At 52.4% G+C, this 17,574-nt stretch overlaps 1 protein-coding gene across 1 annotated transcript in view; it reads left to right on the forward strand.

Annotated features, from left to right (window-relative positions):
- PPFIA4 (PTPRF interacting protein alpha 4) overlaps positions 1 to 17,574 on the forward strand; it is a 52,453-nt gene that overhangs the window by 21,698 nt on the left and 13,181 nt on the right. The window contains 16 exon segments of the mRNA XM_026456678.1: positions 350 to 433; positions 705 to 839; positions 1,052 to 1,114; positions 1,807 to 1,898; positions 3,900 to 4,008; positions 5,908 to 6,116; positions 7,534 to 7,774; positions 8,219 to 8,254; positions 8,474 to 8,607; positions 8,884 to 9,053; positions 11,284 to 11,377; positions 11,871 to 11,952; positions 12,316 to 12,516; positions 13,242 to 13,304; positions 13,920 to 13,946; positions 15,777 to 15,952. Of these exon segments, the coding sequence (XP_026312463.1) occupies positions 350 to 433; positions 705 to 839; positions 1,052 to 1,114; positions 1,807 to 1,898; positions 3,900 to 4,008; positions 5,908 to 6,116; positions 7,534 to 7,774; positions 8,219 to 8,254; positions 8,474 to 8,607; positions 8,884 to 9,053; positions 11,284 to 11,377; positions 11,871 to 11,952; positions 12,316 to 12,516; positions 13,242 to 13,304; positions 13,920 to 13,946; positions 15,777 to 15,952 (1,916 nt within the window).

Genomic DNA, 17,574 nt, shown 5'->3' on the forward strand with positions numbered 1-17,574 from the left:
TCTATCCATCTGGAGGCATAGAGGTTTATGGTAGCTCATGCTTTCAAGTGGAGCTTTTTCTGGAAGCATGGGGATTATTTACAGTCTCTTGAACTGCTAGCTCCAGGATGTTTTAGGGCTAGGCCTGAGCGAGGAGGAGGCAGGGGAGACCTGGCAGGTATTGAAGTACCTGGGAAGAAAGGCAATGGGGATGGTGGTCCTGCTCCAAGTTGATAAGTGGAGGCTGAACTTCATTGATACTGGGGGCCATGATCCCCAGGGCCACCCTGGCACCAGGGTGCAGGGGATATGGGGCCTGAGCAGGAGGAACAGAGATCTGCGGGCTGCACCAACCCATCCCTGCCCCTAGGCTGAAGAACGGCATGGCAACATTGAGGAGCACCTGCGGCAGCTGGAGGGACAGCTGGAAGAGAAGAACCAGGAGCTGGCACGGGTGAGGGCACCCGGCTGGGCCCTCAGGTCCCCTTCTTCCCCCAGGACAGGCTCCCAGGGCGGTCTGTGGAAGGGGCATGGAGGAAGGGCCTGGCCAGGGACACAGTCATAGAGAGTGGGAGGAGGCTGGCAGGTGAGGGGGAGGTGGTCAGGAGAGAGGAGAGAAGTGCTGCCAGAGGATGAGAAGAGGACAGGAGAGGGAGTCAAACCCCAGTGGGAGAGGGTGGTCCTCCCTAGGAGGGTGGCCTGGTGCGAGGCAGGTGGCTGTGCAGGTGCGCCAGCGGGAAAAGATGAACGAGGACCACAACAAGCGGCTGTCGGACACAGTGGACCGGCTGCTCAGCGAGTCCGATCGCACGCAATAATCCGGACACATACAGATCGGAAGAGCGTCGTGGGAGAAAGTGGCTGGAGGGGCAGGGTTGGGATGTGAGAAGTTAGTGCTGGGTGTGGCGGGGCGGGGGGGGGGGGGGGGGGCGGGACTGCGATGGGCGCAGGCGGTATCTCACTGGGGTGGGTAGCCAGCCTGGAGAGGAGGGACTGAGACTGCACACCTGGAGGCTCAGGTCTGGATTGGGAGAGGAAGGCAGGGGCCTGGCTCACGGCTGCTCTCCCCCAGAACACGTTGATCCAGGAGTTGGAGAGCTCCCAGCGGCAGATTGAGGAGCAGCACCACCACAAGGTACCCGGCTGAGGCCAGCCCTGCCCAGCCTGGGAGGGCCGGGTTGCAGGGAGGAAAGGACACCCTGCTTTTAACGCTGCTGCTCTGATACCCGGCAGTGTTAGTGCATATGTTAGTGCACTACATGCGTTATTCCGTGATTTCTTATTAGAGCCCATCGTAGTAGGTGCATCACTGCCCACAGGTAAAGAAGAAACTGAGGCCAGAAGCGTAGGGCAGAGGTGGACAGCAGAGAGGCAGGGCCCAGTGAGGGGCTCCACCCCAGGATTTGGAGGGAGCTTCAAACCCTGGTGCAGCCAGAGCCTGGTGATTCTGGGAGGATTTGCCTCCGTCCTGGCCTTGGCAGTGTCTGTGAGGTCTGAGAGGGCGCTGGGGCCCTCTTGCTGCCCAGCCTCATCTGCTGTGCGTTTGTGCATTAGTGAGGCGTCAGGAGGCCTAGACTAGCAGAGCCCTCCCCAGACAGACGCCCTCCTGGCCCTGCCCCTCTGCCCATCCTTCCACTCACTCTCCGGTTGGACCTCTTCTCTTTTGGTGTCGTCTGTGGGCCTGGCTTGGGGCCCCTGGCTTTGGACTTTGCAATACATTCTTCAGCATCTCCCCAACTCTGCTGTCCTCTTTGTCCCTCTCTGACTCCCACCCTCCCTCTCTGCCCCTCCCTGGCCCCCACCCCCACCCCGGGTCTGCTGGTACAGGGCCGCCTGTCTGAAGAGATTGAGAAGCTGCGCCAAGAGGTGGACCAGCTGAAGGGCCGAGGGGGGCCGTTTGTGGATGGCGTGCACTCCAGGTACTGCAGCGCTGGAGGCTGGGCATGCCAGGATGGGGTCCTGACGGACCCTACGGAAGGAGACTTCCTTCCAACAAAAGACTGCCCAGGACCTCAGGGTCCTCCTCCTGTTCAGGGTGGGACACTGAGGCTCAGAGAACTTGGTCAAAGTCACCCAGCTTACTTGGGCAGTTTGGGAGGGAACACCTGTCCTCCGAGGGCTGCTGAGAGGTGAGTCATCAGACAGTCAGTGCTCTGTCCCCGCTGTGGTAGGACATAGGCCATGGTTTCTGCTTCCTTGACAGAGGGCACACCCCTGAGAGAGGCCTGCACATCCCTTGCTTAGCCCTGTCCCACAGGCCCACTGGTAGGGAGAGCCACTCATTCCAGTTCTCTTGAGAGTCAAGGACCACCCAAGTTCAGGCAGCAGACAGAAAGGCAGCAGGAGAGATTGGAATGAAGCATCAGAAACTTCCTTACTGGAAGTTGAGATGCCATGACGATCCTACGGTCTTGGCATCCCTTTTCTTGAAACCATTGTAAGAGATGGAGCTTACCTCCTAATGCTTGAATGCTTGAATTAGGCCCATGTTTAGGGAACCTCTGGATTTTTCCCCACATTTTGTGGAGCAATGGGTATTGAACTCAGACCTCGAGCCTGTCCTCAATACCCAGGCCAGAGAGGTGGAGTGAAGACAGAGGAGACTGAAGTGGATGGTGCCACTCAAGGTTCATGGCTCTTGGCTGTTTTCTCTCCAAACCAAAGTCTCTTAGATCAGAACCCTTGCCGTTCCCTTTGATCATGTGCTTGCTCTATCAGGGAAATGGGATGAACTACCGTGAAGAAAGGTTAATGGAAATATGCATATGGATGTGTGGAGGGGCAGTGCTTGAAATAGAGAAGGGGATGTTGAGCTTGAAGAAGAGAAGCCCGCGGGTGTCTGGGGTGGGAGAGCCTTTAAGTACCACCTCCACGTTCACGAGGAATTATTGTATCTGGGTATGAAGAGAAGCAGAGGATGGAGACAGGTAACAGTAGTTGGGATTTCTCCTACTTCTCCCATCCTGACCAGAAGAGACAACCCCTCAATTAGTAAAATATGGCCAACAGTACACCAAGCCATTTGCCACTGCTTGGCTTTTTTTTTTAATGGTTGGGAATGCTTGGGTTCGACTAGAGAATCATTGGATACATCATGGAATTGGGGCTGAGTTGCAGGGAGAAAAGGGAAATATGCAGGAGCTTCCCTCTCTATCCAGCGACCTCATATGGTCTGTATAGACAATGTGTCCCTTCATTCTGGATTCCCTCAAGGGTTCCAAGTAGAAAGGCACAGGGAAGAAATATCACTGGGGAGGCTTTCAGATATTCCAGGGGATTGTTGCTTGGGTTCTAAAAGCTCAGGGTTGGAATAGACTCTTGGGGCAGTCAAAGCATTTTTTCTAGCTTGTGTTTCTGACAGTGGCAGGGCCTCCTAAAGCTTCCTAGGCATAAGGGTATGCCTGGCTTGAATTTTAACCAGGGACTCGGTCCAGATTATGGGGAGACCCAAGGAAAAGTGCTGGGTAGAAGACCAAAAAACAAACACCCTCAGAGTGAAAAGGACCTGTAGACATCATCCCTTCCAACCTCTCCCAGTGCCTGGAGCCCTCCTGTGCCATGTGTTTCAGATGGCCAGAGAGCCTCTGCTTGAATACCTCTTTGATGGGGAGCTCAACTTTTTAAAAGCCACCAGTTGCATCATAAGCCAACCCTTGCCATTAGAAGATCTTTCTTATGCCAGATGGAAAGCCACTCTCTGGAACTTTCTCCCCCTGCTCAGTCTGACCCCTGGAGCACCGGGGCACATGTCTACTCTCTTGCTTACACAGCAGCCCTTCAGGCATTTATGACAGCTCCGTGTCCTGCTAAGACGTCTCTTCTCTGAGCTGAAGATCCCTTGACTTTTTGGGCCCACTGGGTGTGAGCTGGGGCTCTCAGTCTTCAGGGCCTGTCTTTTCTCTCCCCCATCACCGCTCAAGGTCGCACATGGGCAGTGCAGCAGACGTGCGGTTCTCCCTGGGCACAACCACACACGCACCCCCAGGCGTGCATCGCCGCTACTCGGCATTGAGGGAAGAGTCTGCCAAGGTGAGGGGGTGGAAGGATCTCCTCAGGGAGTTTGGGGTCAATTCGGCCGCGTGCCTGGCTCCAGTTACGCAGACGGCTGGTGTGTGGGGCAAATCCTTCCCCTTCCCTCCCCTGTGTCAACGACAGCTGCAGGCCTGGGGTTGAGGCCATCGTCAGCTGCAACAGCTGTGCCCCCCCCTTGCCTTGGCCTCCTGGTGGGCAAGAGGTGGGGACTGGCAGGCAGCCAACAGTCCCTGAGGCCCCACTGAAGTGTGTGTGCGTGTGCCTGGGCGCGCAGGCGTGTGTATTTGGTGGTCGGGCGTGGGGAGCCGGGGGGTGCTTCATGGGTAAGATGGAATTGGCAAACTTTCTGGAACAAAAGCTGTGGTTCATGGGGGAGATGAGGGAGGGATGACAGGTTAACTGGCCCTTGGGATGGCACCTGGAGTTTTCCGAGAAGCAGCTGTGCGTTCATGCTGTCTGAGTCTGCCTAGGGAGATTAGGGGAGAATGAGGAAAGATATGGGGCAGAAAAATGCCGAGTTCGATCTTTTGGGAAAGTGTAATTATTTGTCATGTTCTGTCCTGAGTCCAGGTCCTCTAAATATCATTTAGAGCACTGGGGCATTAGAAGATATAGATGGAGAAAGAGGGAACTCCTAGTCTCAGGAGAAGATTCATTCTGCTCTTAAGAAGCTCCTAGTCTGATGGGGAAGTCACAATCTGAAGGCGCCTCTTTTTCTTTCTCCCCTGACTTCTTTACTCTTTCTGTTTATAAGAACATAGCAGCTGTCCAGGAGCTGAGAGGCTGCAGGAGCCTTGAGGTGGAGTTAGGAGGATTGGGTCATAGAGGATGGGTGTTAGAGTACCTTTCTGTCCCTGGCCCCCTTTCTTCCTTCTCTGCTCTTCTGGCTCTCCCAGCCCAGTTCTCTGCCTTTCCCTCTTCTGGGCCTTTGCCCGCTGGATAGGTTTGTAGGATGATTTCAGAGAAGCTGCCACCTCTCGGGGTTGGCCGGACTGTCCTGTGATGAGCTGAAACTCTGTAGAATGTCTAGTCAGGCCTGCTTGGCCTTTCTGGCTCCCTGGGTGTAGTCAGCCTTTGAGCGTGTGTGAATGGAAAGTGATAGCTTTTATATAGTGCTTGCTTTGTGCCAGGCACTGTGCTAAGGGCTTTACATGTATTTTCCTCATTTGATCCTCACAGCTATCTATGAGGTAAGTACCTTACCATCCCCATTTTACAAATGAAGAAACTGAGGTACAGAGAGGTTAAACAATTTTCCTGTGGTTGCACAACTAGTATTTGGTGGAGCTGAGATTCAAACCAAAGCAGTCTGTCTCTGGACTCTCTTCTTAACAGAGCAGTATTTCTTAGAATATAATGTGCAAACAAATCACCCAGGGGTCAGCCGGGCGTGGTGGCTCACGCCTGTAATCCCAGCACTTTGGGAGGCCGAGGTGGGCAGATTGCCTGAGCTCAGGAGTTCGTGACCAACTTGCGCAACATGGTGAAACTCCATCTCTACTAAAACATAAAAAATTAGCTGGGCGTGCTAGCATGGTGGCATGTGCCTATAATCCCAGCTACTCAGGAGTTTGAGGCAGGAGAATTGCTTGAACCCGGGAGGCGGAGGTTGCAGTGAGCCGAGATCGAGATCGCAAAACTGCACTCCAGCCTGGGTGATAGAGCAAGACTCCATCTCAAGAAACAGACAAACAAAAACAGAAAACAAAAAACTACCCAGGGGTCTTGTTAAAATGCAGAAGTTGAATCGGTAGGTCTGGTGGTATGGCCAGAGATTCTGCATTTCCAACAAGCTCCCAGGAGATGCCAGTGCTGCTGGGTAGAGGTAGGGAGGGTCCTGCTCTGCAGTTATCTGGGTGTCTTATTACGACTCCTTTACCCTCCTCCTTTGCTAAGGACTGGGAGACTTCTCCATTGCCTGGGATGCTGGCCCCGGCAGCCACCCCTGCCTTTGACAGTGACCCTGAGATCTCCGACGCAGATGAGGATGAGCCAGGGGGTCTGGTGGGCTCTGCGGACGTTGTCTCCCCCAGCGGCCACTCAGATGCCCAGACCCTGGCCATGATGCTGCAGGAGCAGCTGGATGCCATCAATGAGGAAATCAGGTTAGGGCATGGCCGGAGGGCTTGGGGAGTGCCTTGAAGGGCAGGGGGCCCCTTTGTGTTGGAAAAATCCTGTATGGGTTTGCTCATCTCTTAAACCTGCAACTTAGAATACCACAATTCAGGGACCCTCTGTGGGTCATCAGGCCTGCTGGCCCAGTGCCGGAGTGAGAGGAGCAGGGCCTCAGTGGACTTCTCAGGCTTCACCTCCCCTCTCAGGGCTTGCAATGTGGCTGGGCTCAGGAGGATGCACGCTGTGTTCCTGCAGCCCTGCAGCTGATCATAACCACTAAGAGTGTAGCTCCTGCTTACTGAGGCCAGCTCAGGGTGAGAGCTTTGTAAATGTCACTGTCCATCTTATCACAGTCCCTGAGGTAGGCAGCATGATCCCTGTTTTACAGACAAGGGAACAGAAACTCAGAGAGGTTAAGTGACTTGCCCAAAGTCACACAGAAGTGACACAGCCAGGATTCAAACTCAAGTCTGAACTTGGTCCACTGCACCATGCTTCCTGTCTCTAATGAGGCATCAAACGGAAACAGTGACAGGGAAAATTGTGAAAACCTTCATTCTTTCGTGCCTTTTTAATGAGTTTATTAATGTTGATGACAAACAGCAGGGCAATATCTGAGCTGGAGTGTATCAGAGCTTTATAAACTGTACAGGACATCCAGTTCAATGGTTCAGTGTATTGCACAGACCACAGAGAGAAAGGTACAAACATAGGACCACCAGCTTTTTATTTTGCAAAGTAAAACATTAATTATAAGGACTATCTATGATCACAATCATTTTGCAAAAGAAAGGACATTGTAACATTCCTGAAGTAAGAAAGACATACTCAGAATAAAGGCAAGTCCTTCTTTGTGAAAGGGAGTGGGCATCTTTACTGGAGTGTGTGTGAGTGTGTGTGTGTGTGTGTGTATGTGCGTGCACTCCTTGCTCAGTGCCTCCCAGGCACACACGTGCACCATTTTCATTATTTCTCTCATTTTTCTGTGGAACAGGGAAAACCCCATCAGGGGTCAGCATCATTTAAAAGTCCTACACTTGGAAACTGCTGACTTATACCACTTCAGACATTGCATATGTTGGGAAACTGAGGCACAGAGAGCAAAATACCTGACTCAAGGCCACCCCTGTAGTTAGGGGTAGGTCAAGAATTTTGATTTTCAGGATGGTTTATGTTCCACTAACCAAACTGCCTCCTTCCCCAGCAGCTGCTTTTGTTAAACGGAGGGAGCAGGCAAACTAACAAGAAGTAGACATATTTCTGAGCTCCAGTGGGACAGACAAAGCCTGCCTGCCAGGCCGTGTGTACAATGCATGTGGTCCTTGGTGGCGACTGCAGGCATTGGCCCATGCTGCCCCTGGTCCTGGCTGGGTCTCATGGTGAGATCTGGTTTTGCCTCCCTTCCAGGATGATTCAGGAAGAGAAGGAGTCCACGGAGCTCCGGGCGGAGGAGATTGAGACACGTGTGACCAGTGGCAGCATGGAGGCCCTAAACCTGAAAAAGCTGCGCAAGCGCGGTTCCATCCCCACCTCTCTGACAGCCCTGTCCCTGGCCAGCGCATCCCCACCACTCAGCGGCCGCTCCACACCTAAGCTCACCTCCCGCAGTGCTGCCCAGGACCTGGACCGAATGGGGGTCATGACCCTGGTGAGAGGCAGCTGAGGAGCAGGCCTGGCGTCACTGGGCCCTGCACCGGGGGAGGTTTTAAGGGATAGTAGGACTCATGTGCTCTCAGCTGGGCCTGCCGTCTTCTTCCCATGATGTGTGCAGACCCCGACATGTCAGGCCACCAACCTGTCCTGGGTTTGGGAAGGGCCTAGGTCATATCTTCTTTGCCCTCTCCCTTGGATGAGCCCAGACTGCTGAAGAAACTCACCCACTGCCCTCACCTCTTCCTTTCTTTCAGAAAAATAAGCCCTGACTTGTTTTTCTAAGCCAGCTTTTTTTTTTTCCTCTGGTGTGATATTCTCTCTGGGCCTGTGTGAGGCATTGAATCCTATCTTCTCATCCTAAGACTACTGGGCTCCCCTGGGGTTGGCTCTAGGGCACGGAGAGGTTAAGTCCAAGCTTACCCATCCCTCTCTCTTGCAGCCCAGTGACTTAAGAAAGCATAGGAGGAAGCTGCTGGTGAGTGCTGCCTGATGGCCCAGGTACTAATGGGTTCACTGCTCCCATACCCTTTCCTTTCGGCTTCCTCCCCCAGGGCCCTTGAGTCTGAGTCTGAACTCAGAGAGGCACCCAGGGCCTCCCCACTGCATTTCTCCATGCTCCTCCACCTCTTCTGGGCTGGGTAGACAGGCCCGAGATCTCTCCCTCTATCCCCTGACGGCTCCACTGTCTGTTCAGTCGCCAGTGTCTCGGGAAGAGAACCGAGAGGATAAAGCCACCATAAAATGTGAGACTTCTCCTCCTTCCTCACCCAGGACGCTGCGGCTAGAGAAGCTTGGCCACCCAGCCCTGAGCCAGGAAGAAGGCAAGAGGTAAGTGGAGCAGACCCTACCTCCAGTCTCTCCATCTGCAGGGTCCTCTCCTCCCTTCCTCTGCCTCTGCAGGGACCACATCTCTCCTGTCCCAGTTTCCTGAATGTCTTACTTCTCTTTGAAACACCATCAGGGAAGGGAGTTCCTGTATCTCCCTTGCCCATCCCAGTTCTGACACTTAATAGAAGTTCTTCCTGAGGTCTAACTTCCATCTTTCCTGCCGTCACTTAAGTATGTTTCTTCTTATTCTGTCTCCTTCTGGCTGTCACCCTGTAGTGCCTTGGAGGATCAGGGCAGCAACCCCAGCAGCAGCAACAGCAGCAGCCAGGACTCCCTGCACAAGGGCGCCAAGCGCAAGGGCATCAAGTCTTCCATTGGCCGCCTGTTTGGGAAGAAGGAGAAGGGCAGGCTGATCCAGCTGAGTCGGGATGGAGCCACAGGCCATGGTCTCTGTCCCCTTCCTAATGGAGGTCTGGGCGGGCATTGGGGCATCAGAAGCAGGAAGGTGTACTTGGACTGGCCTTCTCTGCCTGCATCCCAGGGACCAGTTGGGGGAAGCCCCAGGCAGGTGACCTCAGATCTGCAGAAGCAGTTTTCGGTTAGAACTGTTCATGGTGGAGTGGACTGCCTTATGAGGGGGTAAGCTTCTGCCTCTACAAGTGTCAGGAAGTGGCTACATGGCTTTATTTGGCATGCTGTGGAAAGGTCTCCTGTATTGAGTGAAAGATTGGGCATCTGGGGTTTCTTTCAATTTGGAGATTTTCTGATGTACTGCGCTCGGGACCTTCAGGAGAAATCTCTTGGTTGTTTCTTTAGAAGAGTCAGTTCTTGATTAGAACTTATTTCTGGGTATATCTGGCCTCTGGGACTCAAAATGTGGTAACACCTAGTTATAGCTTTGTAGACATTAAATTCAAGGAAGCTCTTAGGCAAACGTGGCATCGTTATCACCTCTATGATAGTATAAAGGTCTAGTACATGCTTGGCATGTGGTGAGTACACAATAAATGTTAGCTTTCATCTGCCCCCTCTCTTCTATTTCTTCTTTTCTCTTTTCTTTCCTGTTCCTCCACCTTTTCTTTCTGTTACCTATTCAGTCATTTGTTCCACAAACATTTATTGAGTAACTACTGTATGTCATAGTAACAGGTGCTGACCAATAGTTCATTCCTTCAAGGAGTTCAGTGTCTAATGAAAAGGAAGAAGTAAAGAGACAATTCCAGAACAATCTATTGATAGAAATGTGCCCAGGGTGCTTGTGGGACTCAGAATTTGGCTATGGAATGGTGGGGACAACAGGGGTGGCCTCCTTTGGTAGCGACATCTGAGCTAAAGTGTGAAGGCCACATAGGAATTAGCTGAGCCAAGGAGAGGTCTGTGTGTGGAGGAAGGGGATGGTCTGGGAAAGGCAAAGGTTTGTGGGTGTGAGAGGTTGGTATGTACTTATGCCTGTTCAGAGTTGAGAAGAAGGAGGGTGGGAGGATTGGGGAGATGGGACTGGACAGCTAGGCTGGGGCCAGCTGTAAGGGCCTTGCAGCATCTGTTTTAGTTTAAAAGTTCCCCTGAAGCAGTGGGAGCATTGATGAATTTTGTGCAGGGGAGGAACTCATCAACTAGAATAAAGGAACCTTTGGACCCCAATGCATAATTAGAACTTTCTGCACCTCAGGAAGATGTGAATCAGAAGATAGCTAGCTGGCTGAGGAGGAGGAGGAGGGAGAGCATGAGAGGAGGAGGTCAGAGAAAGAGGAAGGAGAAAGAGGAATTCGCTGAGACGGGGAGAGGTCTGTGTGTGAAGGAAAGGGGTGATCTGGGAACAGGGAGGAGGAACGTGGCCACCTCCACTCACAATATGGGAGTGTCAGCCCAGAGAATGAAGTCCAGCTCCTTCCCCCAGTCCCCAGGGGTGAAGGGAGTTGTGGAGCTGGCCACAGACAGGGGAAGCTGAAAGGTTTGATCAGGGGAAGAAGCATTTTGGGTGAAACCTTATGATTTCTGATGCTCTCCACACCATGCTGGCACCTAAAACTGAGACAGCACCTCGGATTCGTTTCTGGGTTACCCACACTTGTTGCGTACTGTGTACTGTGTGGGGGTGACCAGGGCTTAAAAGAATTATAAGATTCTGCCTCTGGCCATGAATTCTGTAGGGTTCTAGCATCAATTCAAGGAAATATTTAATAGAAGACAGAACTCTGCATGATCTCCTTTATGGTTTTGTGCAAGTGAATGCACCCAGAGAAGGAAGCCCAGAGATGCAGCTCTCAGGGTGTGGATTTCCCCACCCCTGACCCAAGCCAGGGTCATCCTTCTTTCTGAGCCTTGTAGCCCACTTGTGTTCGGGGCTCTGGGTTTCCTTTGCACCTTGGCTTGGAGGAAGGACAGGTTCTGTCTAGGATTCCAGGATGGGATAACTTGGGTCCATCTGGCTGGAAAACACCCAAGGCTGAGGCTCCCAGGGAGACTCTCTGAACTGGGGATGACCTGCTTGATGCCATTATCTGAGACTGCCTGGATGCAGGGACACTGAGCAGAAGCTCCAGGAATAATGGTCCCGTCAGGCCATGGGTTGTCCTCTGCTAAGGAGCCTCCTGCTGCTTCTGTTCCCCACCCCTGATCCAGGCAAGGGAGGAGAGGCAGAGGGGTTGGCTGATACATGCATCTCTTTCCTTGTAGTTCTGCTAACAGACTCCGAGTTCAGTATGCAGGAGCCTATGGTGCCTGCCAAGCTGGGGACCCAGGCAGAGAAGGACCGGCGGCTAAAGAAGAAGTAAGAGCCACAGGCCAGATTCTGCCAGGATGGGGCCCAGCCCCCTACGCACTTCCCTTCCCCTGGGCTGCTGTGAAACTGAGCTCAGGAACCCAGACCCCAGCAAGGCCCTTCCTGAACTGAGTTGGCCTGGTCCATATGGGCACAGCAGGGCTGGGAGGAGGTTCTTAGGATAAGCCTAGGGAGAAGGAGGCAAGGGAGTTACGGGAGAGTGACCTGGGTCCTGTGGGTCTCTGGCAGGACAGATTGAAATCTAAGTCAATGTCAGGTCACATGCAAACAGAGAACTCCTCGCCCTCTGGGAGCGGAGAGGTGTTCCTGCCCCATTTCTTGTCATACTTCTTCAGAAGAAGGAAGAGCAGAGCAGAGGAAGTCCAGGGTGGGGAGCAAGGGTTGTGGGTGTCCAGCTCTTGCACGGCCCAGTGGTCCCTGGAGCAAGAACAGTTAAGAGAGAAGGAAGAACTAGTGAGTCTGTTGTTCCTCTTCCTATAAGACACCAGCTGCTTGAAGATGCCCGCAGGAAAGGAATGCCCTTTGCCCAGTGGGATGGTCCTACTGTGGTCTCCTGGTTGGAGGTAAGCCTGAGCAAAGGGAGTCCACTCAGGGGTCTGGAGGGAACGATGTTTGGGGTGGGCAGAGGGGTGACGTCCTAGAACTTTTACAGTGTGTTTCTTCCCTGCCAAGTGCACATGTGCCATACCTAGCATTTAGCCCCCCTCCCCTCCCCAACACACACACATACCAGTCAGAGGACAGAGTTGATGCTGCTTTTAATCTGTAAAATGGGAGAGTGAGGATTTGATGACCTCCACATTCCTATGGTCTGCATTTGCTATTCGAGTCGGTGGATGAGGCCTGGCCCTTGCCCCTTGCTATTGCCAAACTCTTGGTGGTAGGGCCCAGGCCTTGAATTACCTCCCTATGCCCGGTGTCTGCAGCTCTGGGTGGGGATGCCTGCCTGGTACGTGGCAGCCTGCCGAGCCAACGTCAAGAGTGGTGCCATCATGTCCGCTCTGTCGGACACAGAGATCCAGCGGGAGATCGGCATCAGCAATGCCCTGCACCGGCTCAAGCTCCGCCTGGCCATTCAGGAGATGGTGTCACTGACGAGCCCCTCTGCCCCGCCCACCTCCAGGACTGTGAGTGGCCCTTCCCTTGCCCAGGACATTTTCAGAGGTCCTGCAACAGAGTTTGCAAGGTCTCCTGTTGGGCTTTGGGAAGATGGCAGCATTGAGCCCTGCCCCTTCCTTCCCATCCTCACAAAGGGCTCTCCCTGCTCTTCAGGAGGATATGACGTTGATTCTAGGAGGATCCCAGCAGCCTTGGTTCCCTGCCTCTCACATACCACCCATGGGGTTCCATCTCCCCATCCCTACTCTGCCAAAATTTCCAGGTCTCTGGGCAGTTTCCAGGATGGGCTTTCTGGGGTTTTATATGGTTGCCAGGTTGGGGGAAACAAAGGGAAGAGGGCATTTGTGAATATTGTCTTGGTCCTCTAACCTCAATCAACACAAGAATGCAGACTGTTTCGGGGGCCCCTGGGGTGGAATCTTTCATTATTGGCCATCTCCACGATTGGGTCAGCCCCATTCCGGGTCAGCACCGTGCATTCTTACTCATCCGGGAAACATTTATCGCGCGCTTCCTATGTGCCAGGCACTGTGCTAAGCATCGTGGATATGATGATAACAGAGATGTGGCTTCTGTTGTCCACTTGCTCAGAACTAGACAGTGTGCAAGCTGTGGGCTGGGCCCATTGGAGGACTCGGGGAGGGAGCTTTGTCCTTGTCCTTTGGGCTCCCAGCCTGATGGGGATCCTGGGAACCCACACCCAGGACCAGCTGGGTTTCCTCTCTGCCTACAGTCTTCTGGGAATGTCTGGGTCACCCATGAAGAGATGGAAACTCTGGAAACATCTACTAAAACAGTGAGTCTGGCCCTTGGCCTTTGGCCGTGGGCCTGGGGTTGGGACTGATGACTCCCACAAGGATGAGGGAAAGGCTGTGGGCAGTCAGAGTGCGCTGCCATCGATCTCATGTGAGGTTGGTATCCCTGAGGTGTGATCTGCTCTTAGGGTGGAGGGTTGTCGGGAGAGGGTTGAGGCTGGGAGCAGGTTGCATATGTGTGGTCCTTCCCAGGAGGTCACAAGCTTGCCCTGGGCCGCTGGTGTGCTGCAGTGGAGGAGAGTTGGGCTGGGGAGGGCTTTGCCCTGCTATGGACTTGAGCCACAGGGTCTCTGCCCTTGTGCTTCCTCCCTGGTGGAGGAATGGGGAGTGTTGGGAGAGCTGGGCATCTTGCCTGGCTCCCAGTCAAGCCTGGGAGGTGTGTGTTTTTGCCACACACACATTTGCCCTGCCTTACTGCAAACATGGGTGCACACACCAACCTTGTGTTCTCTCTTAACCATCCCGACAGGCTTTCCCCAGTCACCCAGCCAGATACTGGGACATCTTTTTCCTCTCCTTAATGGGGCCTAGGGTAGAGCTGATAGGTTTCTTGACTTTGCCTGTTTCCCCTAACACGCTGCACTTGTTCCTGCTAGGACAGTGAGGAGGGCAGCTGGGCTCAGGTAAGACTCCCTCCCCTGTCTAGAACCAGCTCCCAAAACTTCAGGACAATGTTCTTCCAGTAGGTTCTCTCCCCAGCAGGAATCTCTGAGTCCTTCTTCATATGAAAAGCCCTGGATATGGGTTCTCTGCTCCCATCAGAGCGCCCTCCGCCCTCACCCAGTACCCTCTAGCTGCTTGTTCTGGTTTCTCAGGGTGGCAGGTGAGGAGCCCTGGAGGGCTGTGGCCCCTGCATCCCTGGCCCTTCTTCTCAGTCTCACCCTTTTCCTGGGAATAATGAGACCTAGATTAGTATGAGTCTTTTTCCTCTCGCTGTCCCTCTCAGAGGCACTCTGGTGAACTGAGCGAAGGTCTTTCATCCATTTCATGAGCAAACATTTATTGAGCAAATATAGGGATTAGGCCTTTCCTGACTCTCTGGATGTAGAAGTGAAGAAAGCAAGCCCTCATGGAGGCAGTAAACAAATAAAGGAATAATATCAGTAAACAAACCATGTCAATAGGGATAAAAAAGACAGTCTCAATAAGTAAACAAATAAAGGGACAATATTGGATAGTGATGCGAGCTGTGAAGAAGAATGAAACGGAGCAGCACTGTGTATATCTGCTCAGGGAAAACCTCACGAGCAGGAGACTGGCTGAATCATTCACGCCATAAAACACCCTTGGCAGAGGTGATTGGGGGGATCTGAGACATAGGATGTTAAATGAAGAATGCAGATCCTAAAAGATGCATGGAATTTGATACCAAAACTCAAAACCAAACAAAATTAATCATATATTGTTTAGGGAAATATACATGGATGATTGTAAAAAGTGTAAAACAGTTTTTTACAACCAAAGGAATAGTCAGAAAACTCAGCATAGTGGTTCCCTTTTAGAGGGGCAGTAGGAGACGTGTGGTGACAGCGAGCATCAGTGTGCAAACAGTACAGTGTGGGTAATGCTCTGCTGCTTAGCTTGGTTGGTGTCCACTGTTGCTAACTTCATTTATATGCTTCATAGTGAGCATGTTACATGTAGTCTTGTGTGTATCAGCTATTACTTTGTTAAAAGAGAACAAAATAGACTTTTTCCATCTAAAAACATCAAGTAAGGATAAGGAAAGAGTTGGGTAGGGTCTCTGTGAAAACTGAAGCTTTCTCAAGATGGGTGGTTAGGGAACACCCTGCCCAGGTCAGGAGGCGATGTCCACATGGCACAGGCCCTGCAGGACCACACGGCAGGGTGTGTGTAGGAAAGCAACAAAGGACCTGGAGCATTCTTGGAGCAGAGGCTCAGGCCTTAGAGAATGAGCGCTGCTGGCTATTCAGGCACAGGCCACCATCCTTTATTTTTTTCAATCTTCTGCCAACATTTAACTTCCTTGCTTCCTGCATAAAACCAGCCTTGTCCCGGAGTGAGACAGGCTTCCTTTGCCACGCTGCAGGTCCCCTGTAACACAGCCTCTCCCTTGGGCTCAGCGGGCTTGAGGCTCACTGAGAGTCAGGAAGGCATGTCTGCTGCACAATACCGCAAATGCAATCCAGAGTCAACAGGAAGGATTTCATATTAGCTGCTGCCGGGATAGCTACTTCTGTTCATTAATGTAGATAATTGATATGTGAGTGGAACTGTATCATTTCGAGATCTTAAAAAGTTCCATTTAAAATCCCCACCTCCTGCCACTACCAGCCCCCTTATTGAAGATAAAACTGAAATTATATTGGAATGCCCTTCCTCCCTCATGGGTGGAGGATGGATTCATGCATCTCCCAACCAGCTATACCAGCCTCAGCCTGCCGGCTCTACCTTCCTCCCCCATAATAGCCTTCTGCGTCTCGTTTCACTAGACCCTGGCCTATGGGGACATGAACCATGAGTGGATTGGGAATGAATGGCTACCCAGCCTGGGGCTCCCGCAGTACCGCAGCTACTTCATGGAGTGCCTGGTGGACGCCCGCATGCTGGACCACCTCACCAAGAAGGACCTGCGGGTCCACCTGAAGATGGTGGACAGCTTCCATCGGTGAGCGCGGCTGGGGCCCAGGGCCACCTCCCTCGTGGGGGCCTCCCCTAGCTCTGAGGGTCTGCCTCCAGGAACGGAGGTGCCTTCATCTCTTTCTGTGGCCTGTTCTGAATGGCAACAGGTCTCCCCCCTTGGGAAAGTCTCCCTTGTCAAATTCTTGTCACATCCTGTACTTTGAGGATTTGATCCTCAAATTGACCAGGTTTCTGTCCTTATAATGACTAGGTCATTATGTCTAGTCCTAAAGACACAAAAAGTCATTTTTCTTTACCTTCACCTCTTTTGAGATTTTCCCCCAGGTCTGAATTTTATTGCTTGTCTTTGCACTTGCTGAATTTGCTGTGTTAACTCTGACAAGACTCAAACTGAACCTAGTGTTCAATTTAGGTGTCTCATTCCAAGTTGAGGGGGAAGATCTTCCTGGGCCATTGCCCTGCTGACATCCCAGATCGGAACCTCTCTGCTTTGGGCTCACATCCTTTTTTATAGGATGTCATCCAGTCCTCTCCTCCTCTTTGCTGAAAAGATCTTCTGTTCAAAAGTATCTGCAGCACAGGTCCCAAACTGGCAGCCCGTGGGCAGAATTTGGCCCACAGACTTGTTTTTGTTTGGCCCACATATATCTTAACAACTCATATTGAGCTGCCAGTATTTAAACAGTAGATTTTACATACAATTCTGGATTTCTGGCTTCTCTTGAAAACTTGAAAGCTCTGTTAACACATTCTAGCATGGAAGCAACCAGCTGGAGCTAAAGAGCGGAGTCCACTCAGGATGGGTGGGTCTGCTCCAGGGCCTCCCACCCCCCCAGCCTCTTCTCTCACATGTGTTACCTGCCTGGTCCCAGCAGGCATTGTGTTGGAGAATGCAGTTGGTGGCCATGGTGCTAGGAGTTGGCAGTTTTTAGGAAATCCTTCTTAACATCCAGCTTCAAGTCGTGTGGGTGGCTCTTTGAGCCAAGACTTGTCTTGGCTGGATAGTAAGACCAGGAATAGGGCTCTTCAAGGTTCTCTCAGGGCTCTGTGGATGTCCTGTGGTCTCTCCAACTCAGAAATCTTACAGAAAGTTAAATCTGGAAGGGATCTTGTTAGCGTGCCTGTTTTGTGGATTAGAACATTAAGGCATGGGGAGGAACAGTAACCCAGGTCACTCAGGGATGATAGCAGAGTACAGGGGAACCCAGGTATGCTGACTCAAATCCAGTGCTCTTGGCACCACTCTGCACAGAGCCTCCTGGCTTGGAACCCTTGGCCCATCTGACCCCAGCATGAGGGCTGACTTGTGAGGGAAGACTGCATCCTCTCCTTTGCACCCGCCCCCACCCCAATCAGCTAGGGCTGAAAGGGAATCGTTTGTCTCTGCCTGGAGGCTGCCAGGCCCAGCTGCACCTGTCCCCTTCTCAGTGATTGATAGGGCTGGGGAGAGATGAGCTGTTCCCCTGCCAAGCCGGGATGTGCCTGGGCTGCTAGAGGATCTGTCAGCCCGGCCCCAGCCAGGACTATGGAAATCCTACCCCCAACCCCTCTGCCCTATCCCCAGGAGAGAACTGTGGCCTGAACGTGGGGTTCTAGGTTCAGCTCTGAATCTTGAGTACTTCAGAGTTTTTTTTTTTTTTTTTTTTT

This window comes from Piliocolobus tephrosceles, chromosome 1 (genome assembly GCF_002776525.5).
Source record: "Piliocolobus tephrosceles isolate RC106 chromosome 1, ASM277652v3, whole genome shotgun sequence".
Lineage (NCBI taxonomy): Eukaryota > Metazoa > Chordata > Mammalia > Primates > Cercopithecidae > Piliocolobus > Piliocolobus tephrosceles.